Source organism: Daucus carota, chromosome 2 (assembly GCF_001625215.2).
Source record: "Daucus carota subsp. sativus chromosome 2, DH1 v3.0, whole genome shotgun sequence".
Lineage (NCBI taxonomy): Eukaryota > Viridiplantae > Streptophyta > Magnoliopsida > Apiales > Apiaceae > Daucus > Daucus carota.
The window spans coordinates 47,152,854-47,177,702 of record NC_030382.2 but is presented as its reverse complement, the minus strand read 5'-3'; the positions used below and the strand labels follow the sequence as shown (position 1 = coordinate 47,177,702).

General features: G+C 33.7%; 2 protein-coding genes and 1 long non-coding RNA gene across 7 annotated transcripts; all 3 read right to left on the bottom strand.

Moving 5' to 3' along the window:
• Window positions 1–417: 417 nt before the first annotated feature.
• Window positions 418–2,660, bottom strand: LOC108209008 (probable inactive receptor kinase At1g27190). The gene has a single exon (XM_017379685.2). The coding sequence runs from the start codon at window positions 2,488–2,490 to the stop codon at window positions 667–669; it is 1,824 nt and encodes a 607-aa protein (XP_017235174.1). The 5' UTR covers window positions 2,491–2,660; the 3' UTR covers window positions 418–666.
• A 2,438-nt stretch (window positions 2,661–5,098) lies between these two features.
• On the bottom strand, window positions 5,099–11,024 carry LOC108192505 (TORTIFOLIA1-like protein 4). Of its 2 annotated transcripts, none has more exons than XM_017372741.2 (5): window positions 9,920–11,024; window positions 9,731–9,824; window positions 8,381–8,934; window positions 7,363–7,801; window positions 5,099–7,190 (listed from the first exon to the last, which is right to left on the bottom strand). In XM_017372741.2, exons 1-4 carry the CDS (start codon window positions 10,721–10,723, stop codon window positions 7,370–7,372), a joined length of 1,884 nt encoding a protein of 627 aa, XP_017228230.1. In that variant the 5' UTR covers window positions 10,724–11,024; the 3' UTR covers window positions 5,099–7,190; window positions 7,363–7,369. The 2 variants fall into 2 exon arrangements, with proteins under 2 accessions (XP_017228230.1, XP_063943926.1); XM_064087856.1 differs by having other exon boundaries at window positions 7,155–7,173.
• A 6,052-nt stretch (window positions 11,025–17,076) lies between these two features.
• Window positions 17,077–20,652, bottom strand: LOC108209826 (uncharacterized). 4 transcript variants are annotated; one of them, XR_001804715.2, is made up of 7 exons: window positions 20,345–20,652; window positions 19,835–19,947; window positions 19,657–19,722; window positions 19,472–19,531; window positions 19,273–19,385; window positions 18,558–18,726; window positions 17,077–17,350 (listed from the first exon to the last, which is right to left on the bottom strand). It is a non-coding gene; the product is annotated as an uncharacterized LOC108209826 (long non-coding RNA). The 4 variants fall into 4 exon arrangements; XR_001804713.2 differs by having other exon boundaries at window positions 19,657–19,950; XR_001804712.2 differs by having other exon boundaries at window positions 17,077–17,388; window positions 19,657–19,947.
• Between the last annotated feature and the right edge of the window lie 4,197 nt (window positions 20,653–24,849).

The window sequence follows — 24,849 nt, the reverse complement described above, 5'->3', positions numbered from 1 at the left end:
ATCACCGTAGATGCCTGATGCGTCTTCAAGAACCACTGTAGAAAGATACAGAAAAGAAGTTTGTTGATCGCCTAGGAGCAATAGGACCAATTATTGAGCAACACTACTAGTTCTGAAATGCATCTCAATAAAGTTTTCAAACAAGTTCTCAAATATCTTCATATGCAAATGGAAGGTAGATTCTGGGACTAGAATTTGGTACCCCTGATATTTCTCTTTATTCCGTATACTGAACCATCGGTGACCCTTAAGATCCACTCTGTATAAAACAGAAAAGGGACTCTAGAATAGTTGTTTATATAGGAAAGGGTTCAAAACTTTCATAACTACAATCATAGAGGTTATTTTAAGGACGAATTATTTGCAAATACTCATCAGGCAAAAAATTGAAAGCATGCTAAACAAAGAATTCCAGGGTAGGCACATAATTGGTTATGCTGCAATTATCTAGAACATACATCAGTAGCTTCTGCAAGAATGGAAACAGGTACAATTTGAGATGCAAGTCCAGGCATTTGGCAACTATATTTTACAACCTTATCTAATAATTGAGCATACAAAGAAAAACCTACTTGCTGAATCTGTCATCACAGAAATGTTGAAAGCTGGCAACAGTGTATGCTTGTACACATTCATGACCACAAGGATTACATTTATGACGACAAGCTAATCCTTGTGGTCATGTTCTTGCTTGCCAAAGTTCAATGGAAATTCGTCGAATTGTTCCAAGCATCCGTGATCCGCACCCATGCTCCTTAATGACTGGTAAACTTGATACATAGAAGGTCTTTCTTTTGGCCTTGACATCACACAAGTACAAGCGATTTTTAGAAATTGCAAGATTTGGTCGTCATTACCTTTTCCACGAAGTGAATTATCGATAACATCCTTAGTTCGACCAACACTAGCTAGCTGATTAACCCAATCCACCAGATGTCCTTTGAATCCTTCCCCTGCATTACTCACCTCGAGAGGCTTTTGTCCTGTTACCAACTCCAAAAGTACTACTCCAAAACTATAAACATCCCCTTTCATCGAGGCAACCATAGTACTTGAATATTCAGGAGCCACATATCCAAACTCCCCTAAGTCACCATTTACAAATGAACTATCGTTAGAGTCAACTGAACCCACAAGCCTCGCCAATCCAAAATCTGTTATGCGAGCATCATAATCATCATCAAGAAGAATCACATTCGAGCTTATATTCTGATGGAGGTAGGGGGGCTGACATCCGTGGTGAAGCCAAGCGAGTCCCCTAGCTGCACCAAAACCAATTCTAAACCTAGCAGGCCAATCTAGCAAGAAACTATTACTAGTCGGAGCAACACCCAAGTACAATAGTGAATACAAACTACTATTAGGCATATGCTTATACACCAAAAGCCTTTCATCTTCCACAACACAAAAACCCAACAAAGGCACCAGATTAGGATGTCTTAGCTGCCCTAATCGATTCATTTCCGACCTAAATTGCTTCTCGTTAAGCTTGCAAGCACTCAATCTCTTAATCGCCAATGCAGATCCATCCGACAAAATAGCCTTATACGAGACCCCGGTCCTTGTTGTAATGACAATATTATCATCACTAAAATCATCAGTCGCCACAATCAAATCATTCACCTTAACTTTGACAATAGGTTTCTGAAACAACGAAACCTGAACAAGCCTATGAGCTCTCAATCTCTCAACCCAACTTCTACCATCCTTCCCACCACCAACACCTCTCTCCTCCCTCTTCTTCCGGTTCCCCCTAACAAAAAACCACCACCAACACCCAAATCCTATAACCAACGATCCCAATGCCCCGAAAACCCCAGCAGCAATAATAACAGCTAAATTCTTACTCCCCATACCACCACATTTCCCCCCAACTGGCTTCCCACAAAGCCCATTATTCCCCTCAAAATCCTCCTCCTGAAATCTCGACAAATCCTCCGGAATATCCCCTGAAAGATCATTACCCGAAACCACAAACCTCTTGAGCCTATCCAACCTCCCAATCTCATAAGGAATAGAACCAGACAACTTATTATTACTCAAAATCAAATTATTCAAGAACTTACAATTCACCAACGCACTCGGAATAGAACCCGAAAAATCATTACTTGAAACATCTAGAGTAACCAAATAAGGCAACCAAGTACAAATCTGTTGGGGAATCATACCAGATATCTGATTCCCAGAAAGATCCAAAGTCTGTAAGCTCCGGCAAAACTTCAAAGATTCCGGTAGGGTTCCGGCGAGGCCCATAGCCGGAAGTTGAAGACTAATAAGCCTAATCTCCTTCTCATTCCAGCAAGAAACTCCGGTGAGTTGACAAATGGAGGTGACAGAGGTGTTGTCAAAGCTCCATCTGAGCTTGTCTTGTGGATCTGTGAATGCAGATTGGATACCTTGAAGACATTTGACATCATCTTCAATGGCTGAAGTGAAGAAAAAAAGGATAGTTGTGGTGAAAAAAATGAAGAAGAGTGGGTGTATTTTCATAGTGGTGATTTGAAGGGCCTAAAGTTATGATTTTGATTAGTGGGTGCGAAGTGTTGAGTGGAAATGAAGGAGAAAATGGATAGGGGTCATTGACTCATATTGAAAACATCAAAATAGAGAGAGAGAGAGAAGAGAGGAAGAGAGAGATTGAGAGTACATTAATTGAGTTGTCACGGATAGTTTTTGTTAGGGCTGTACATTCAATCCGCTCAACCGCATCAACCGCAACAACCATCCGCAACCGATCCGTGTATTATGGATAACCGCACAATGTGGGTGGTCGCAGATGGATTTTTTAATAACCATTAATTTGCGGTTTGGTTGCGGATTCATTTTTTTTAAAACCGCAAAAAACCAACCGCAACCGCCAACCGCACATTATATAAATTTAAATATTTTTATTATATATGTTTATATATTTACATATAGATATTCACATAAATAAAAAAAAGTTACTAAATTAATGAAATTTGGGCTCTTTGAGCAAGACTCAATATAAATTAGTCAATGTGTCCATGACTGTAATTTATTTCATGCTCCAAATGGAAACTTATATCAGAGTGTATAATAGAACTTCTTTGTCTAACTATTTTAGCGGTTGAACCGCAACTCAAACCGCAACCAACCGCAATTACGTGGGTGGATTTGATTGGGTTTTTTTAACCAACGGTTTGATCGCGGTTTGAGATTTTAGAAAACCGCAAGTTGCGGTTTGGTTCGGTTATTACCCTCCAACCGAATCAATCCGAACCGCGTACATGCCTAGTTTTTGTTACCAGAGTTAGTATTTTAACTTTTTGGTTTCTGGCCACTTTATGATCTGTAATTTGTGAATATCGAGCAGGCAATCACACCGATTTTAGGGATACTTCATTTTGCGAGTTCAAATTTGATTTTAGCTAATCCCGTCTCGATTAACCTGGTTATCATACTAAGGTCAAACCCAACCGTGGCTTAAAGGTCCAAATTTGGACCGGTTTCCGTCTAAATCTTTGGCCTAAATCTTGGTCCAAATTTAGGTCGGTGAACAGTACTGGCTTAAATTTAAGCCGACACTGTTCACCCGCCTAAATCTTAGTAATATAATACTCCCTCCCTTCCTATTTATCTGTCCACTTTTGAAAGTAAAAATTTGTTCCTATTTATCTGTCCATTTATACTTTCAAAACTAATTTAATGATAGTTTTTCAAATATATCTCCATGATTTCAATTTTCAAGGCTTGACTTATTTAAAACTTAGTTGAATTTATGTTTTCAAGACATAAAGTAGGGGTATTCCAACATTTTCAAGATATTAATTAGAGGTATTTAATGAAAAAGTTCATACAATCAATTATTCCTTGGTATGTGTTTTTTTTTCCAAAATGGACAGATAAAAAGGGACGGAGGGAGTAATAACTTTTTATCTTTTGTATATTTAGTTAATTAAATTATTTTATGTTAATATAATTATTAAATATTTATAAATTATATTTAACATATTTTACTTAAATAATTTTATATATATTAATTATGAAATATAATAAAATTAAATACTCTTGAAATAATTCAAATTAACAACACATTAAAATGCTCGATTTCAACAATTTCTTGGACGACATCGAAAATTTAAAAATAAAAAAACTCAAATTGCATTTCGAGATGCATTAATTGAGCATTTGTGGGAACAATATATTAATTCGGAGTAGTATTGAATTTTTGTAAATTTTATTTTAGTTAATTAAATAAAACGTTAAATTTTCTTTTATTTTCTTTATTTAAATGTAATGTTTTTCTAATTTGATGAATTTATTGAGTTTAATATTAATATGTAATCTTATATTATTGTTAAAAGATTAGAATAATAATATAAAAATTGTTTGAATAATAAAATATTGATATATGAATTTGGACCAAAATTTATGCCAAACTATTGAAATGGAAAGATGATTCGGTCTAAATTTGGATCAAGATTTATGCCAAAAAATGATTCCACTGTTGAAGATGGCCTAATAGTGATGTACAGGCAATAATTTTGGATTTATTATGAAAGAGCTAAAGGAGAAAATATTCCGGAACTCAAATTAGGTGTCAAAATATTTTTCACATTGTTTTTTAAATAACGCGACGATGATGAGTTACTTTAAAATATTTTAATAAACACAATTATTATATATGAAATGTCTATTATATTTAATGAAATTATAACAAATAAACGACGACATTTTTTATGAGAATGAATTTGGTCCAATCTTTTGTCAGAGTAAACCCTGTCTATTTGCTACCCAAACGTTTTACCATGAATGGTTCGAAGTTATTTAAGTTTGGTATGATCATATTAATTGTAATTATGTTTATCACAAATTCATACGTTTTTCGGTATTACTCCCTCCGTCCCCTTTTACTTGTCCCTTTTGAAAAAATAACGCATCTTAAGAAAATGTTAGTTGAATATCTTGTTTTCATACATATCCCTAATAAATGTAATGAATTAGATAGAGTTGTGTATATATATATGCTAGTCAAACATTGGAAGTTGTTATTTTTTGAAAAAACATACAAAAAGTTGCTTTGAAAAAAGAAGTGGACAAGTAATTTGGGACAATTTTCTTTTTCAAAGTGGACATGTAAAAAGGGACGGAGGGAGTATTAATTACAATACAATCTTATTCGGTAAGTGCAAAATGACTAACTTAACATTTGTTGTTGATAAATATGAGGCGAGGAGACTACAACTAAATCTTCTAAGCAGATTGTTAGGTGCTTAATAAGGGTACGACTGATCTAAATAACCCAACTTCTATACACATGTATGTTTCAACTTGCTAGCATCAAGCAATACACAACTACTCTGTTTCGTATTGGTATTGTGACCCATGTTCGGAGAGGGAGACGAGGAACCATGAGCACTGAGAAGAGATGTTTCTTATTGAAATATGGGAATGGCCGTTCATTCGAAACTACACAGAAGTAAAGGTTAGAAGATAATTATATAACTGTAGTTTAAAGAAACTTATGTAAGAAGAGCAGCAGCTTGTACCTGGCAGGGTTATGGCACGCATGCAATTAAATTTGGAAATTTAAGAGTGGAAGTGAGCAAAGCAAGAAAAATGAAACTAGCACAGTATTGCACTTGAAAACAGACGAAGCAGAGCTGCAGAGGTGATTCCTGACCCGCATAACTTGATAACTACAGAAGATATTTCTTGAATCTACTCACAAGCTTTATGCATAGATAGCAACATGTAGCAGGAGTTAGGTCATTGATAATGAGAGTATGAGACTCGTTCGCCAATCTTTTTCATCAACCTTTGTACACACTATAGCCACGAGCCATCCAGACCATCACACAAATTTTAAACCTACGGACTACAATTCACGAATTAACCCCCAAAAAATTTTAAAAGAAATAAACAGAATACGAATTTCTTGAAGAAACAATGCGTATTCATTAGAAATGAAATCCTCTGTTCCATTTTTTGCAGTTATAACTTATAAGTTGCATAGTTGCATGTATTCATTTGCTAATTCTTGTTCTGCGTCAAATACGTGTAAGAACCTAAAGATCATTTGAAAGGGAACGGAGGTGTTGTTTTCCTCCCAGGGCCTATTTGACAGAAGGGTTAATCATATAATAATGAGTGTGCCCAAAGATTCCATTGACAAAAGCAAGGGGCTTTCCGCGGTGGATATGTAATTCATTTGACCGGACCACTGCCATGTTCGAAAATGGACCCATTGGTATTAAATTGAGTACGAGGGACCAAGGAATCATCTATGTATGTCGCCACATCTTTATTCTTTTTCCACGGCAATTACAATTTGAAAAATATTTCATATAACAAAATTGGATCCAGAATCTTTGTAATCCTACTTATTCACATAGATAGCATAACTAAAAAATATTTTATAAAATTTTATATTCAATTTTATGCATATATCACTATTTTTCGTTACTACTCTCATAATTTCGATAGATATTAGATATAATGACTACATCCTACTAGTTCAAGACCAGGACTATCAACCTACCACTCTAGACTCTGCCATCTAGTAGTAGTAATTAAGTTTGTTTTGATACTACCAGACTAGTTGATACAGTTCTTTTGCTCGGGACGCCACTACATGGATTTCCAATGCCACCCTGTCTCAACTATAGAGGGAAAACTTGAAACATGTACAGAGTAACAGAGAAATGACTAAGAAAACTATACAAGACCGTTCCATACAAATCACAAACCACCTATGTCCTCAGGAAAAAAAAGCCTGCGACTCTGTGAGTGCCAGAATGCATAATAAGTGGCTTAGTTCTTGCATCAAGATCTTAATCAAACACCATAAGCATCGAGCTCCTCCTTGTAGTTTTACATGTGACATAACATCATTTTACTACTCTCCCTGCCGAGGCTGATACACAACTTAGGGGTGGCAATCTCAGACACGACCCGAAACCCGACACGAACCCGACCCAACCCGAAACCCGATTTACTGAGACAGAAACCCGAAAGTGACCCGAAAATCACCCGATCGACCCGAAATGGACCCGAAATGACCCGAAATCAGAATTTCATTTCTAGTAACTTCAATTTTCAGTTTTATTCAATTTTAAGTGATTTTAGCTTGACCCGAAATCGACCCGATTGCTAACACGAACACGACCCGTTACCCGAAATTGCCACCCCTAACACAACTTCAACCCAGATCTGATGTATATAATAATCTGTGAGTTGGCCAAAAGTTCAAGTCATATATTATTATTTAATGCAAGAACTGGCAGCTAGAACTCATTCCAAAGAGGATTAGTGAAAGGCCGAAACTCTAGTTAGTTCAAGAGACTGAGAAAATAGTATAATACCAGAACTGAGTAAAAGAAAGAACTGATATTTACTTACTCTAGTTTTAATACCGTGCAAAATTTTCAACTGAGCCCCCATCAAGCTCACCACAACCAGAAACTATTATATTTCTTGGAATTCTACTAGGCCTGGGATAATTATTTCTGTTCTGCTGCTGATTCCTGGAATTATCTTGTTTAACTTTTTCGGCATCAGCATCTTTATTTGGCAAGTCGGATACAACATATGGTAATTGCTTTCTTCCGGAGAAAGATACTCTGGAAGACGAATATTGCCCTTCCGTTTTCCTCCAAAACTTTGGACTCAAAAATTCTGCACGGGGCAGCATGCAACAAGTGTTTCCTGCAGAGTCCGTGTCTGATACATTTCCACTTGATACTGCTATATTTTGAGATATTTCATCCAGTGCCATCTCCAGGCCACTTACACGTGTCTCTAAAGAGTTCATTCCGCTTTGAGAACTGCCAATGTACCTCTGAAATCATTTACAAAAAAGAACAAGCAACTGTCAGATTCGTCATTCCTTTATCAGGCAACAAATAGTAATGCACATTATGGCCAACTAAATCAGTTGCATCAAACCATTATCTAGCATTATCAAAGGTTTAAATTAGGTCTGGGAAGTATAAAATAAGACACAAAGTTCTTTTTATCTACAATTTAACTAGACATAAAATAATAACCAAAATACTCCAAGGGAAATAATGCTGGCCAGATATATTAAGGGAGAGATTATATACCAAATAACCCTTATCCTCTAGGAACTATGGAACAGTAATTAGAACAGATAGCAACCTAAAACTCTAATTTGTGGGCAGAGTGTTCAGTAGACCAATATTTTATAGTCATATTTGTATGCTCTGCATAGCAACGCAATTAGTTTCACATAAAAATGTCGCAGCAAACAGATGAGAACTGTAGGTCTGTAGGATATGCAAACAGCATAGTATCTGAAGAAGAAAGATCACACATGCATCATAATAGACCATTTGTTGCAGGCTTGCAGCTAAAAAATAGTTAGCACCTTACACAGTGATACTATTCAGTAACATACCTGGAGAAGGGCAAAAAGACTGGATTGTTGATTTTCAATATGCAAAAGCTGTTCTTGGATCAGGGATAGATTCTCCGCCTCTTTGTGGTTTTTATAACTATCTTCGTAAGCAAATTCATCAAATCCATTAGGCTCAAAAGTTTCATTCTCAATGCACGGAACTACACGAGACATGGATCTCAAACTACCAACTTTATGAGATTTCTCAACATGGCTTTTTCTAAAGAGGACTCGTTTTGCGTCCTGCTTTACAATCCTGCAGCATCCATCATCTACCGAACCCGGAGATGTAGTGTCAATTATCCTTGATTCATCTCCAGAAACCACTTTCAAATTGGTTTGCTGGGGTTCAGCAATTTCAGTTTTATGATCCGAGGTTTTCTTGAATTGCAGTTTTGGTTTGCTCTGGCTAGTCTTTGAAGCAATAGGCTTCAGGGTAACATCAGATGGTGGCAACTGGTTTCTGGGGATGATTTTCTTTGCTTTGTGAGTTTCAATTTCGATCTGGCGAGGGCCTTCGCTAACAGGAGATGAGTTTAATTCACTGCAGTTCCCTGGATGAAACGAGCAGCAAATTATAAGGTAGAAATGACAATTTACTTGTTCATAACAAATTTGGAAACAAATAGAGAACGAACTCTTTTCTCAAGAAGCAACTACAAGGGGAAAAAATCAAATTTGAAAATGGCAATGTAATGCCTCTGATTGTCTCTTCAGATCCTTAATTTTAAATAATTAGTTTCCATTAATATGGTTAACTTTATTATCTGCAGAAAAGGTATAAGTATAAAGAGGGCTTAGATACTCGATTTCCCAAAACGCGGAAGCTTTCATACTGTATGTTTTACAATATTTAGTAGTTGAATATATGATGAATACATTATTAGTTTTAGCAGGACATGGAAAAGTGAATAAGATATCACTTGCTTCATTAATAGAAGAAAACTCGCAGCCTTTTACCCAAGTTAATAGAAGTCTAAAATGATTAATTATAACAAACCACATAAACATTGAAATATCTAATGCGTCTTTGTCCTACTCATACCTTTTTCCTTATAAAAATAACTCAATTATTATTAGATTCAAATTACACCACCAAAAACTTGATGCCTATTCCCACTCCAACTTCATAAAATTTAGGAACCTCTGGCCAATGGCAAATTCCCAGCAAAACCAAAAATACAGCTAAATGTTTTGTAAATACTGAAATCACCCTCAAAAACAAACAAGACATGCCTTAAAGGACTGAGTAAAAGCACTCAAAATATAATATCTTAAACTACTGAAATCACAAATAATATTATCTTCAGTTAAACAGACTTGTACATATACAGTGAAAAAATTCATTACCTCTAGACAGTTGTGGCGACAATAAATCCTCTTCACTGCTGATCGTCTTCCACGACTCCCATGCCTGATTCATTGTGTCACGAACCACCTTCACCTACAACAAAACATCAAAAAAATCAGAATATAAGAACACAAAATTTCATAAAAACATTAATACAATACGCGAAACGCTACTAATCAATAATATACCTTATCGAATCTTCGACTCTCCAAAGAAGTTAAACAAGAAGACTTATACTCAAGCAAACAACACTTCTCAGTCATAGCCAATTTCAACAAGGCCTCCGCAGCTGCCTTCCTCACCGCCCAATCCTCACTACTCAAAAATTCAACCAAACACTGAATCAAGCACTTCAACACGCCCGAACTTTGCGCACCGCCAGCACTCACAACACTCCCAATCACCGACAGAAGCGCAGCTTTGGCTCTAAAACCATCACTCTTACTCAATTTCAACAGCTTCGGCAGCAACTTCTGCAACTGAAGCGGCTCAGGATCCGGCGCCGCCTCAATCGCCGCCGCTAAACACAACGCCGAACCAGTTTGCAAATTAGAGTCCTGCTCGTGCAAAATCGCGTCAATTAGCGGTTTCGAGAGCGACGAAAACGGCGGTTTAGTGATCTCCGAAGCCATAGCAGAAACAGCGGCGACGCAGGCGACGCGCACGGCGGAGTCAGAGTCGCGGAGACGGCGTACAACGGCAGCCAGCATCTTGGAGAGATGCGGAGAGAGATTGTCGCCGTGCGAAGTCGACAGAAGACCTAAAAGGCGTACACATTGTTTACGAACCGGAGATTTCTCGGAAGAGTCGGTGGTGGAGAGGCAGTTGAGAAACGGAGAGAACGAGTCATGACTCAGTGATTTAGCGATGGACTCCAACTCGGTAGTTGCCACGGCGAGCGTGTCTCGATCGGAGAGCTTGTTGATGCAAGTAATGACTCGGTTCTTGAGATCGGACTGTGAGCTCGTGGGATGTCGTTTCGTCACAGACATTGTGTGTATAGTGTGTGTGTGTGTGTTTTGGTGGTGGTGGCTTGTAGAGAAAGAAAAAGAGCGGTAGATTGTGTTAATAAATACTCATACCACGAACAATAAAACTTGCGTACGAATAGAATTAAATTGAGAAATAGAAACAGCTTGCGTGAAGCAAATTAGAGGGATTGTCAGAAGAACGTGGGGGTTTATTGCAGAATGAAGTGTGTAATTTGGGAGAGTGTGCATGTGGAGGGAAGTGATGGAGTTTACTATAAATTGGAGGGAAAGGGGATGGTAAATTTAGTAGAAAGAGCTGGATGCAGAGCATGCATGTGATGGCCTCTATTATTGTTTTTTTAAATGTCGAAATTGAAATATTGTGATGCTATTTAATCTGATTAAATTTGGTCACGTGCTACCTGGATTGTATTGTATGAGCTATTCAATGAACTTGACACTCTTTTTTCATTTGGGATGCCCTAGAAGTTTATAGATTCAACTTCACACTTCACGGTAACAAGGTCATGTGAAATGTGGAGACCAGGCTTGGCGGAAAAGATGGGAAAAGTATGTCTCCGCCATGATGATAATAATATATTGTTTTTAATTTGAAAAAAATTATTTTTTCATTATTTATAATATAATTAATTAATTATTATTATGGGGTATTTGGCCCAGGCTTAAAAGTCCGATTTTTGTTAGAATCACTTATTCGTACCGTTAGTGTAAAAATTCCATAGATACTTATAAGAAGTTGAGAACACTAACTTTTGTTTCATAAATTTTACTCTCTTCATCTCATATTATGTGTCTTGTTTTGACTATTGAAAAGTTAAGTTGACTAAATTTTGACCACAATTACACATACTATCCAATTTAAAAAGATTAAAAAAAAATTTATTAAAATGTATATCTAATCCCCTTCAATATCCATTTTTCAGATTTTTGAAATAATTAATAAATTTTCTTAAATTAATGGTCAAACTTTGGTCAAATTGTCCTCTTAATAATCAAAACAGGACACATTATATATTTATATGAGATGGAGGTAGTACTTATTTTCCAAACACTTTAATCAGTTATAAGTCTCAATTTCTTCCAACTTCTAGAAGCACTCATTTTAAACTCATCCAAACAACTCTATATAATATTTTAATTAACCAAGGAAAATGTTTGAGGCATATAAAAAAATTTATATATAATGACATATGATGGGTTTTAATTGGAATAGATCCATGTATTTACATAATAATCCCAATTAAAACCTACCACATCGATTGTCAAATTTTGTACAGAAAAATTTGTGCACCTAACACTCGTTAACTAATTCAGATAACAGCATTGGGGATGATATGATGCATGTAACGCGTGAAGCTTCACAGGGAAAAGGCCAGAAATGGAGATACATTTCTCGATTCTTCCTACGGTTATCACTAACCCGCTGCATATTTATCAACGGGATAAATATGAAGTTGGTGACTCGTTTCGTCCAAATGTATCAATTGAGCGACTGATTTCCAAATTGACTCAAATTAGACACTCATTAGAAAAATTTGTATCAAAAATATTACTCTATCGTTAGTCGAAATTTTGAAAATATTATATATTGAGTTTCACACATTTTTTATGAATGGCATTACATCCAAATGAAAGATTCCGAGTCCTACTATTTTTGCTAATATTTTTAGATTTTTAAAATTTTATCAACTATTTATTTTTAATTTTTTGATTGTTTTATTTGATTTAAATAAAAATATATAGGAGATAAATTTTTAAAAATCTAGAAATATTATCTAAAATACTAGAACTCCGAATCTTCCATTTAGATGTAATACCATTCATAAAAAATGTGCGAAACTCAATATATAGTACTTTTAAAATTTCGACTAACGAAAGAGTGATATTTTTGATACAAATTTTTCTAATGAGTGGCTCATTTGAGTCAATTTAGGAATCAGTCACTCAATTGATACATTTGGACGAAACGAGTCACCAACTTGATATTTATCCCATTTATCAACTTGCAAGCCTTTTGAATGTTACCATCGTTTTTAGTGCAAAAGATATCACTTGTATACTTGCATAGTTGCATGCAGAGGTGAGCAAACGGTTTGCTCAGCCCGTGGTTCCATCTAGGGGTGATCGCGGTGCGGGCGGTGCGGTTTTTTGTTAAAACCGCAAACCAAACCGCGCATGCGGTTTGGTTAAAAACTCAAACCGCAACCGCACCACGCTAGCATAAAAACTGCGTAAACCGCACCACGAAAATGCGGTGCGGTGCGGTGCGGTTTGTGCGGTTTGTACGCTTAAGAATAAATATTTTAAGTTGAAGTTCGAAATAAAATTTAAATATATAATAATTAAAATTTTTTCTTGTAATGAATTTATATGATAATTATCATTTCAAAACTACAACTACTAAAAAACACAAACAAAAATGTAAATATGAGTACTAACTACAAAGAGACATATTATAATAATATAATCATTTCATACAAATTTGTTATAATAGTAATGCGAGATTGATAAAATAATAATTAACTATTATTTGAAAAGATTTAACAAATATATGTAACATAATTATAAATAATATATATGTATATAATATAATTTTATTTGACACACATTAATATATATACACACACACTAATATATATATATACTAGTATTGTTGCCCGCTCCGCTGGGCTATATTAAAGATAATATATTTGTTAAGAGAAAAAACATACATAAACTGACTGATAATAAAATAGCTAATAAGTTTATCCAACGACAGAGTTGCAACTTGCAAAAGTATTACACACGATTTTTGACACCATTGTTTCAAATAAAACTATATCCATTGAGCGATGGACTGATCAAAAGTGTTAGTAAACCAATTACACTCTTTGACTAATGGCTGAGGAGTCTAAATTGTTATCCGCTAGACTTGATGATGATAGTCTGATGTGATTGCTTCAGTTGGGCAAGTATTGGTAGATTCCATGAGTTCTTCTGGTTGGTTCGTGTTGTCCAACTTCATCCCCAGCAAATGTTTGTTGGTGAGTACAGTTTGATATTTTTCTTAACGTTCTCATCACAAATTTCCCGCAGTTTGTTCGCAAACTGCCTCAAATGATCTTGAAAGAATCGAGGAGGAGCTCCCCCAACATCTTTTCCAAGAAATGAATGCTTTAAATGATCAAATTATTTCAAAATAAAAAATGAAAGTTGTTCTCCAAAAAAATTATCATTTCTTAGTATTTATGTCCGTGGTGTAGATCTTTTTAAAATTTAAATTATTTATTAAAAAAATAAATACATAATACACTGAAAAATGTGATATAATGATTACAAAAAATGAAATATCAATTCATAAATATGAATGTTTATAAACTTAGCTGTGAAGAAAAATGATTCTAAGAATCAAATTAATAAGATACTATTAATTAATGTGATATATGTAAATCACATTATAACAAAAATATAATTATAGTTTCAACAGCTTCTCGGCATCGCCTACGGTAATACCTCGAATTCTATTTATTAACACCTATAAATTTATATTTAAATAAATTATTTTTAATATATTCCACCAAACTAACTGAAATTATCGAATTATACAACTAACATATTTCTGATCAATCTTTTCTAAATCAATATTTTGCTGATAACACTCTATGCTATAGTATGATTTCTCGTCGCCATAACTTTAATTCTTAGGTTGTGTTCACTTCATGGAATGTAATGAGGGGAAAATGGATTGAAATTTGTATTATAAATTGCGAGTGATTAGTGAAATTGTTTATAATTTTCATTTCTTCAGTTATTCCATTCTAATTCTAACTATTTTAACTAAAAATCTAACCCACATGTTTTGAAAAGAATGTTGATTTCATTTGTTGATCATCTTTTCCTATTATCTTCTTCATGAAAAATTTTAACTCACTCATATTTAATCATTATTACCTAATACTTTCTTCAATCTCCATAAAAGCAAATGTTTTTGCATTCATCGGAGGACTCTGTTGTTCATGCGCGCTGTGGATATATGTTAGATAGTACTATTCGTATTTAGATATCAAGGCAGATGGGACAAAAAAGAAATCCCTTAGAGCATCTCTAACCATACAAACCCCTTGGTTAAAAAAAAGTTGGCATTCCAAATATAAAAAATTTAGTCAACATGTTGAAAAAATTGTACTCACGCTGTTGTCTATAATTTTAGCCAACCTCCTATGGATGGCTCATGGCTATATTTGTCGAACCTCTACCCGTCTGTAAGAAATCTGTAGGATGATTGCACATCATTTATTACCATATTAAACTGATATATTCTATTTTAACAAATTAAAATAATAACATTCTATTTTTAAATTATAGCCAACCAATATAGCCAATATCATTGAAGTACAATGTCTTACAGGTTCAGCAAATTTTACATAATGTCTTACACGTTCAATTTAGCCAACGATTATAGCCAACGCCGTTGGAGATGCTCTTAACCTGTTTAATTTAATCGGGATCGGTTATTGAGGTGTGCACCGCAGGGCTCCAAATTTTCGAGCACCCCAAATTTAAAAGTTTTACAGCTTCACATAAGAGCATCTCCAATGGCGTTGGCTATAATCGTTGGCTATATTGGATCTGTAAGACATTATATAAAATTTGCTGAACTTGTGAGACATTTTGCTTCAATGGTATTGGCTATATTGGTTGGATATAATTTAAAAATAGTATGTTATTAATATTTAGATTGTTATAAATAGAATATATCAGTTTAATATGTAATCAGCGGGAAAGAGGAAAATAAATTGCGGGGGATGACGTGGAATTCACTACAAATATGTAGTGGTTCGACAAATATAACCATCCAGAGGGGAATGGCTATAATTATAGACAATGGCTTGCTATGGTTGGAGTGGTGTTTTTTGTGGGTATTAGGTAAATTTTTTAATTTCAAAAAGCCACCTAGACTTTTAGCTAAGGGTTTTTCATGGTTGGAGATGCTGAAAGTTCATCTCATTGATATTGAATCCCCATCTATTTTAGTCACATTACAATTGTTTTCTCTCTTACTAATAAAAATTATTTAATATTTTTATTAAGTTAATACACTTACTATTTAATTTCTAAATAATTTTTCTACCTTTTTTGCAGTTAAGAATGTTTTTTTTTTCAATTTTAAGGTTTATATTGAAAATAGTTAAAGAAAAATAATTGATTTTAGATTAGAAAATTATTAAAATTTAAATTTGTAAATTTTATGACAAATAATTGAATTGAAAAATAATTTTTAAACGTATGAGTCATAATATTTATTCGAGTATTAGTATCATCTACGTCGACTATATCTGATTATTAATATTATATTTTCTATAATTTTTATTTTTCTTCAATTATTTTGGTTAATAAAATAATGAGAGATCTTCTGGACACACATAAATTATTATTTTAAGATATGAAATCCAATATATATTTTTCGGTAAAAATAAAAAAAAATGAAAAAAATCCAATATATTTTCTGCACTGTTTAATCATTTTGTATGATGAATGACACCACTTCTGATGTTTTAAGTAATGGAATATTCACTTATTTTTATGTTATATGCCAGAATTATGTGAATTGTAATAATTCCACTCAAATTTTGTAAAAATCACTATCAAAAGACATTACCGAGCATATGATTTTTATTTTCGAAACGGTGCAAATGATTTAATAGAAAAATCTTTAGCCACAAAATATAAGAGAAGCCCTTGTATAGAGGATTAAATTTTATAATTAAGGCCTGGCCTTAATTATAAAATTATAATTAAGGCCTTCGGTGAAATATCGAATTCTATATCTTAGTATTTTCAACAATTAAAATAAATTATATTATTATTTTTATCTTCAACAACTATTATTTGATATTTACCTAAAATGGATTTGTACACGGTTGAGTAAGTTTATATCCATTGTATGTAAACAAAATTTTATTTATAGTTTTCTTTACAGTTAAAATTACAATTTTAAAAAAACTTCCCGTATGCAAGACCTTGAACCCGACATATTCAAACAATAAAAATATAATTGGATAAACTTTTTGTTCTTTTCTTAAATTCTCTATATTGATAAAATGAAAGTGAATTAAAAATAAGATTTTATTTTTAATTCAATATTGATCTTGTTATTTAATTTAGAAAAGAAGAATTGTGGAGGTTATAATTTTTGTTTCCAATAAAGGAGTGGTCACATTTTTTTGGTTAATTTAAAAGGAGTACTGTGAGGCTTATAATTTAATTAGAAAAAATAAATGGCTTTAACAACAAATATAAGAGAAGCCTCGAAATAAATTTGGATAACTTTTCGCTCTAAATAGATCGATTTAACTATGTAATTTGACACCTAGTAAAATAAACCATGAAAATCAAATTTAAACAAAAATAGGACTCATTCTTGTCCGGATACAGTTTAATAGTACATATATGATAAACATATTTCACTAACTTTAAATACATAGCGACTCACATAAATCAGTTACAATGACTTGTTAGATTTTCTAAACATATTTGAACACAAAATTGCAGTAGCACTAATATCCAAGTTCATAGGCTTCACAGCAAGATATGCACCTCCAGGAGCTAGCTGATGTAGCCAAAGAGAGCTCTTAAGCCTATGAAAGCCTAGCAACAATGTGGAATGATATTGCTCAGAGAAAGAACTGAAAGGAATTGAATCATAAAACCAACCATCTGAGACAAAAAGATCTAGTGCAGCATAATACATTGTCACAAATAAAGCAACCATATCAGCATCACATTTTCATAAATTGCCTGTTATAACTAATACATTACAGAGTAAATCAGAGCAAATTTAGTGTTAGAGCCCCATGATGTAATAAGACAAATCAATTCCCTTACTAACTACGGAAGCAACAACAGGTGGATTATTTCGTAGAGTCTTCTGCAAAAGTGTTGATAGTATGTAAAATATAGCAAACATCATACAACAATCTAGATAGAACGCCAACTCCCACTCCCAGCTCAAAAGAAGCAGAATTTCTAACTCCAACAACTTGCTCAATTAAGTAAGTGAAAAAAATGATACTTAGGGAACATATAATATTAAAGAATGGATCGTTTATAGACTAAAATGAAGGCCAGACTTTTTTTGTTACTAATGGATGTATGTGTAGAGCAAACATAAGTAAAAATGTATAGTCTCAAATAAACCAACAGAACACCAAGATTTTGATTTGATCCGCATTCCTCTCGGCACATGCATAGTATATCTAAATAACAGGCCAAGGACTTACAAAAAAGGTGATCATGTTGCTTCCTGGAAGTGACTAAAATCTCCGAAAGCACCCTCTATATCCAAAGCAAAAAATTATGCTCTTTATAATAAGCACATCATTGTTGGCATTTATCCCTCCTTTCAATTTCTATCTAAAACCACTCCTAAATTTATCCCTCAATTTATCTCCTGCTCTTTTTTTTGCATTTTTGAAGATGATTAGCTTCATGTAGTAATTAGGCACACATGCAATTATCAACAATAACAAAAATTGTGTAAGACATCCAACACAGAGAGAGCATAAAATCATATATACATGGTTGACTTGACTTACTGGACAGAAGTCCATTTGTCCTATCATAAAGCTCCGACCAAACAAACCAAACATTAAAAAATAATATGCACTTATTATTATTTTTATACCTATATGTAATAAGAAATTAAGTACTACTATTTAATTTAACTCCTTGCTCTAATCAAGACAATCGCAAAACACACACTTTAATTATTGTTCACTTGAGAGAATCTATAATATAAAATCATACTAACAAAATTCAAGGACAACTGTACATATAAGATGACTGAAAGACTGACCTTGCAGATGGACACGAAATCCTGGTCAGATTCTTGATCTCTGAGGCCTAAATCGGGTAAATTGTTGTCATATTCTTTAAGAACAGCCGCTTTTTCACGTTCACCCACAACAACAGTTGGCTCTTTCACAAATCCAGGGGCGCTCATCCTGATTTAGAAGCTTGTATTTCTGTGCCAATAAAAGTGGCAGAAGTAAGACTAAGAGAACATACCATTTTGCCAACCTCAGTGTGCGCATACAACATCCAGTCATCTCCACAATCAACAATAATTTAACTATCAAGCTGATAAATATAAGACATCGGTTTACAGAACCAAAAAAGCTTCCTTTATAGATGTTAACAATTCATGTTTACTATTCGTTTATCAATGGACCAACCAAGACATTGTTCAACGGACAAATCCAATGGTGGATTTATAATATAAAGAGATATCGATTGTTTCGACAAATCTTAAGATTAATAGACGGGTATAAGGCCTGCTTTGTATCCTCCATTAAAATGATTTTTAGTTGAGGACATACAGGACACTTAAACGCAGAAAGTACAGAAAGTGATGTTTTTCCAATTATATGTGTAACAGCGGATGAGGTGGTGAATCATCGTATTTTTCCACAAAATTTGGTCCTTATTAAGTCCATCGGTGCACTGAAAAGATCATTCGATAGTGCATTAAATGAAGTAATAAACAGCAACCATAAAAGGTTTTAACAAACCTGAGCATCAGTGGCAAACCTGCTCAAAAGTTTCAAAACTGTGTAAACGTTCTTCACCGTCAGGATTTGCTTTCTGTTCATCGAACCCACAACTTCTCCTCAATGACTGGTATCTACTCAGTAAACTTATTATTAAGCTACTGACATTATTTATATTCATCTGATATTTAAAATTTGATGAATATGCCAACCGCCTAACCTCATATAGTTCATCTGATATAATTCAGGCTAATAGTCGGTTTAATGTCTCCTAGGTTTCCTGCATTAAAATGACAATAGGTAATCTGATAAATGAGTTCTATACTCATATGAGTTCTAGATTATAAATAAACTATAAAGATTATGAAGTTATAAAACATCTTTAATTATTTGCTCTATACTCACATGAGTTCAAGATTATTGAAAAGGGAGATGGCAAAATGACCACTCATTCACGTGCCCTGCAAGTCCCTACGACAAACTTTCAGAATTAAACGAATGGTATATGGAAGTATGGTTCTTATAATTTCAATAGAATAATATCCAAATTGAAACAAAGTGAAGCATAAACAACAGATAGTACAATCTCTTGATATTTGTCCAGTTTCCAACAAATTCAGGTATCTTCCAAGATAATCCATTCCCCTCTTTCTACTCTAAGGACCAAGGAGTATATAATTTTCAGCTTCTCACAGTCTGCTAATATAACACCATGTCAACATAAAAAAAATAATTAAAATCAGCCGTCATAACCAACAATTACAATAAACGACATAACAGTAGTAGTCGAAGAAAGAAACAACATAGATCAGAAAACAAAATAAATCGGCAAAAACACGAAATGTGAAACACAGAAAACACAGACAGGAAATTAAACTATCGAACAAAATGGGATAAAAATATATAAAACCGGATAGAAAGCGAGGATTGTACCTCAAGTTGGAGCAGCTCAGAAACTAAAATAAATTGAAAACAAATACAAAAGATTCAAATGTGTCGGGACTTCTATCAAACACTTTGAAAGCATGCAATTAACATTCACCTAACGATTCCACAAACTTAGAAAGGGGAGATATTGGGAAAAAGAAAATACCTTCTCTTGCAAAAAGAGCTGAGGAGCACTGAATTAATTCATTGAAGGAGCAGTAATCTCTTCTTTTTCGAAGCCTATATTGCAACAAAGCCCAGGGAAGTGTGTTCAAGACGCCTAATTTACAAATCAAAGTGATTGCAGAGATGCCTGTAGCCGGCAGAGAAAGAAAGTGTTGGTAAGTGATTTCAAATTTGAATTGTTAATATATTGAAAAGTATTTGTGATTGCAGGTGGTTTTTGTCCTGGCAGCTGGGAGAAAGCTTCGCGGAGAAGCTGTATATGTAATAACCGTACAGTAAACATTAACTACCTCACGTGCCATTCTTTTTAAACATTAGATGCCGCCACGCGTCGTCTGTTGTTGCTGCATGAAATGAATGGCAGTTTTGTAAATAAGCAGACTTAGGAGGGTAGTTATTTAGGCACTTGTTAGTACTATTGGAAAGAGGCTTCAGGAATTATAATGTAGATTGATATATATATATATATATATAATATATATATTTTATAATATCGCGGTGCGGTGCGGTTTGAACCGCACTACTAATATGTCAAACCGCAACCCGCACCGCACCGCGCGGTTTGTGAAAAGTTCAAACCGCAACCGCACCACAAAAATTATAAACCGCGTTTTGTGGTGCGGTTTGGTGCGGTGCGGGCGGTTTATGCGGTTTGGGCGGTTTTCTGATCACCCCTAGTTCCATCTTTTGTTCAACACTTATTGCTCGCTCAATCTCATCCTTTGTTTTATTCAACAATTATTCAGACCGCTTGAATAATATTCATTCTGAATCATAAAAGGGGCGGTATCGGTTATGCTTACATATTTTACGATCTGTAAATCAATTGGCCCGAGCTGTTTTCGATTCACATTTTCCGAATGATAATATTATTGTTATTACATCATTTTGCAGTCCTTTTCCTCGGTTATTTTCGCAAGGTGTTAATAAAATTATGTTTTATAAAAACGATCTGAACTATTATAACTTGACTCAATTGTTAGTATAATTGAAAAAGACACAATGTATCCAAACCATCTCACCATTTAATCCAACCCGCTATCTCAGTGCAAAGGATATCGCTTCAAAAGGTGTTAAATTTCAGTGCTCATATATTTCAAAATGACTTGGCATATGCAGTGACCAACAAGGCATATGACGTCATAACTGTATTCTGTATTATTTTTATTATAAACACTTTGTTTTTTTGCTACAGTCTATTTATAAATAAATACTTTGAGTCTTTGATGAGTGAAAATAACTTCCAAGAATTCAAGCGCCTTGTGTGACTGGGTCGAACTGCAGCCTGCAAAGCGAGCTGCTGTAAGTTTTGTACTTTAGTCATACCTGAAGTGCTTACACTAATTACTGCATGGGCTCAGCTTGCTGCAGTGAAATTGAGCATGAATATCTCGTGAAACTACAGTAGTCACCACTTGCCACAACTATTATAAGCAAATTGTCGCTGAGTATCCCAGTCAAAAATTTTAGAGGCCATCTTGGCGGTTAGCTTCTTCTTTTTTTCCTTTTTTTTTTGCTAAATAGCTTTTCTCTCTTATACTAGTATTAACTCTTATTATGCTCCATATTGATGTGAGAATAGGATTCAAATTTAAAATTTCAAACAAAAATCAATATTATTATTTCTATTTAACTATCAAGTTAATATTTTGGATTAAATAAACCCCACAGATTACACATCCATATATCAAACACATCATTAGCTAGATATTGGATGTGGATTTGGAAATATTATGTTTACCAATTCTTACATAGCAGCCGGGGGTTCAAAATAAAATCCACTCAATTAGTCAATTGTTTGAATTCACTTTAAAACTCCATCTTTTTAACCCTTGATTGATTCTAGTCCTGCAGAATTTGGGTTCATACTTGATTCACCCCGATATAGATATTGTCACATTACATATTCACATGCATCACCAATTGGAAGTCAATACAATATCATGATTAGTAACATCTCATTTGAGAAGCTACAATAAATTCCAAGAAATGGAGATAACCATTTGTCCATCTATCTGTTGTTACATATAGTCCTTCACATGGGGTGCTCAAAATGCAAACTACAAGCCAATTCCAGTGTAATCTATGCCATCCATGAGCTAGGGCCATTATATACGAGCTCATGCATATAGCCATGAATATAATGATGAAGCTTCGTTATCCTATTGGAACAATATCACATGGAATGATGCAACTCTAGCCTCTGGTGCAATTCAACAGTTATTGCGAAATCGATCATTGCATATCATCGTATATTCATTTCTGTAGATTTTAGATAAGATAAGATAATTTTCATTGTGCAAGTCACATTTGGTCAGAACTCTGTACCGATAAGAAAATTGCAAGTACTTTAATACTATTGTTTTCCAATACTAATATTTAACAAATATATTGTAACAACCGAGAAATTTCAAGTACGTAAATAAATTAGTTATTTAATTTTATGCTGTTGAAATTATTATTTAAATAATTGCGAAATTATTATTTAATAAAATATGGGTACGAAAAACATTTCTGGCTAGTACGAGGTTTGTTTATACCGACTAGCAAGCTAAATCTGTTTTCGTACCATTAAGATTTTAATATTGGTTACGTAAATAAATTGATAGAAGTATAATTTTTGTTACAACCCGGGTATATTTTTATAAATATTACAGGTAGCCAGAATAAATATTTCGTACCAATTATTTTGTGAGATTACGAAATATTTAGAAAATAATAGAATAGTTAGTCATTTAATTATTTTTTTATTATTTATATATATATATATATTCAATTTATTCGGTATAATATTTTAATATTTTAAATATGAAGCGGAGATCGAAATATTCAGGAATAAAAGGAGCTGAATAAATTAAAACCGAAATATTGATTTGCGTGCAAAATAAATAATAATTTAATAAAAACAAAACCATCGTAATGAAAACAGGCAGTAATTTGGCACCTAGTATTCTAAGCACCCTGAATTTCTTGTGTGGCCTCCAAGTAAGGTTTATGTGAGGTTAGGTTAAATTAATCATAGTTAGTACTAGTATAAATACCCAAGAGAAGTTAATTGGGTAATTTCTTTTGGCAAAGCTTTAGTTAAGGGAGTAATTTAGGGAAGAAGCAGCTTGTTCAGTACCTTTTAAAAACATCAAGGTAATTCCCTTCCTTCTCTAATTGAATAAGGAAAATATTATTATAATCATATGTTTAATTATATGTATACTCTTGGGGATTTGTATCCATTAACAGTACATATTATACAGACCTAAACTAAAACTTTATAATAAGTTTGTAACTAATTGATTTGGATGTGTGAAGGAGAGGAGCTTCGACTTTTTAAAAAGGGGTGGATTGATTGGGTTGTAAGGAGAGATTCGCCGGTGACCGGAGGGAGGAAGTAGTGAGATGGGTTCGATTGACAGGTGTGGGTCGAGGAAGGAGATGGCGGCGGGAATTTGGGAGAGAGAGAGAGAGAGAGAGATTTTGTGGCGGTAGACCACCGCCGGAGCCGACTTCCGGCGAACGGTGGTGACAGTGGTGACCAGGGGGAAAAGAGTAGATGAGGGGAGAGGTACTGCAGGGTAAAACCATAACCTCCATAGTGAAAAAAAAATCTAAATAATAAAAATTAAAATAATATTGATAAAATAAGAGTATGTTGGGATGATAAAATAAAAACTAAAATGTGTATAATACTAATGTTTAGTAATGAGGATTGGTGCTAATATATAATATAATAAGGGAAATGAGAATTATTAAATAAATATAAAGGGGAATATTAATAAATGGAGTAGCATGAATAAAATGATGCATAAAGGTAATTGATGGGGACATTGATAGATAGTTAGAATAAAATGAAAAAGGATCAGAAGTTGAGAATATAATAATGGTAAGGTTAATTTTAGTATTAAATAATCATTTTTGAAATTAGTTGAATAGATGATAAGTGAGCCTGCAGCAGTTGGACAAAACATGCACGACAGGATCTCTCATTTCTTAACTAAACCTTTATAAAAGTGATGTATAAAGAGTTTATTACGGGAAGGTCATTAAGTATTAATTTAGCAATGAATGAATAATTAAGGTTGAGTTGGAAATTTTGATGAGTAGATTGGGGAAGGAAGAATAACAAATGAGGATTGATTACTATCCATTTTAAAAATATTCTATGGAATTAAAGATATAAAGTTTGGTCAAGGAAAGTGATTGATTAATTGATTAAAGAGACTAAACTAATTAGACGTGAATTAATAGATAGTATATAATTAACTCTTTTAAGTTGTTAAAAGTTGACGTTATTAAATTATTATTTTATGTGTCATAGAATATATATTGTCTGGAAAGGACGAAGCAAAATTATATAATTTCGGAATTCCCAAAGCTAAGGACTCGAGGCAAGTTCACTATCCTTATCTCTATTTAAGTTGTTTAGTTACCTTAATTGTTTGATCAAATAATATTTTAAATACCTCGACTATGTCCTTCGCTCCAATATAA

Coding starts and splice junctions, on each gene's coding strand:
- LOC108209008 (XM_017379685.2), bottom strand. CDS start 2,490: ATGAAAATACACCCACTCTTCTTCATTTTTTTCACCACAACTATCCTT.
- LOC108192505 (XM_017372741.2), bottom strand. CDS start 10,723: ATGTCTGTGACGAAACGACATCCCACGAGCTCACAGTCCGATCTCAAG. Junction 9,825..9,919: donor AGAGTCGAAGATTCGATAAG/GTATATTATTGA, acceptor GTTTTGTTGTAG/GTGAAGGTGGTTCGTGACAC. Junction 8,935..9,730: donor GTCGCCACAACTGTCTAGAG/GTAATGAATTTT, acceptor CGTTTCATCCAG/GGAACTGCAGTGAATTAAAC.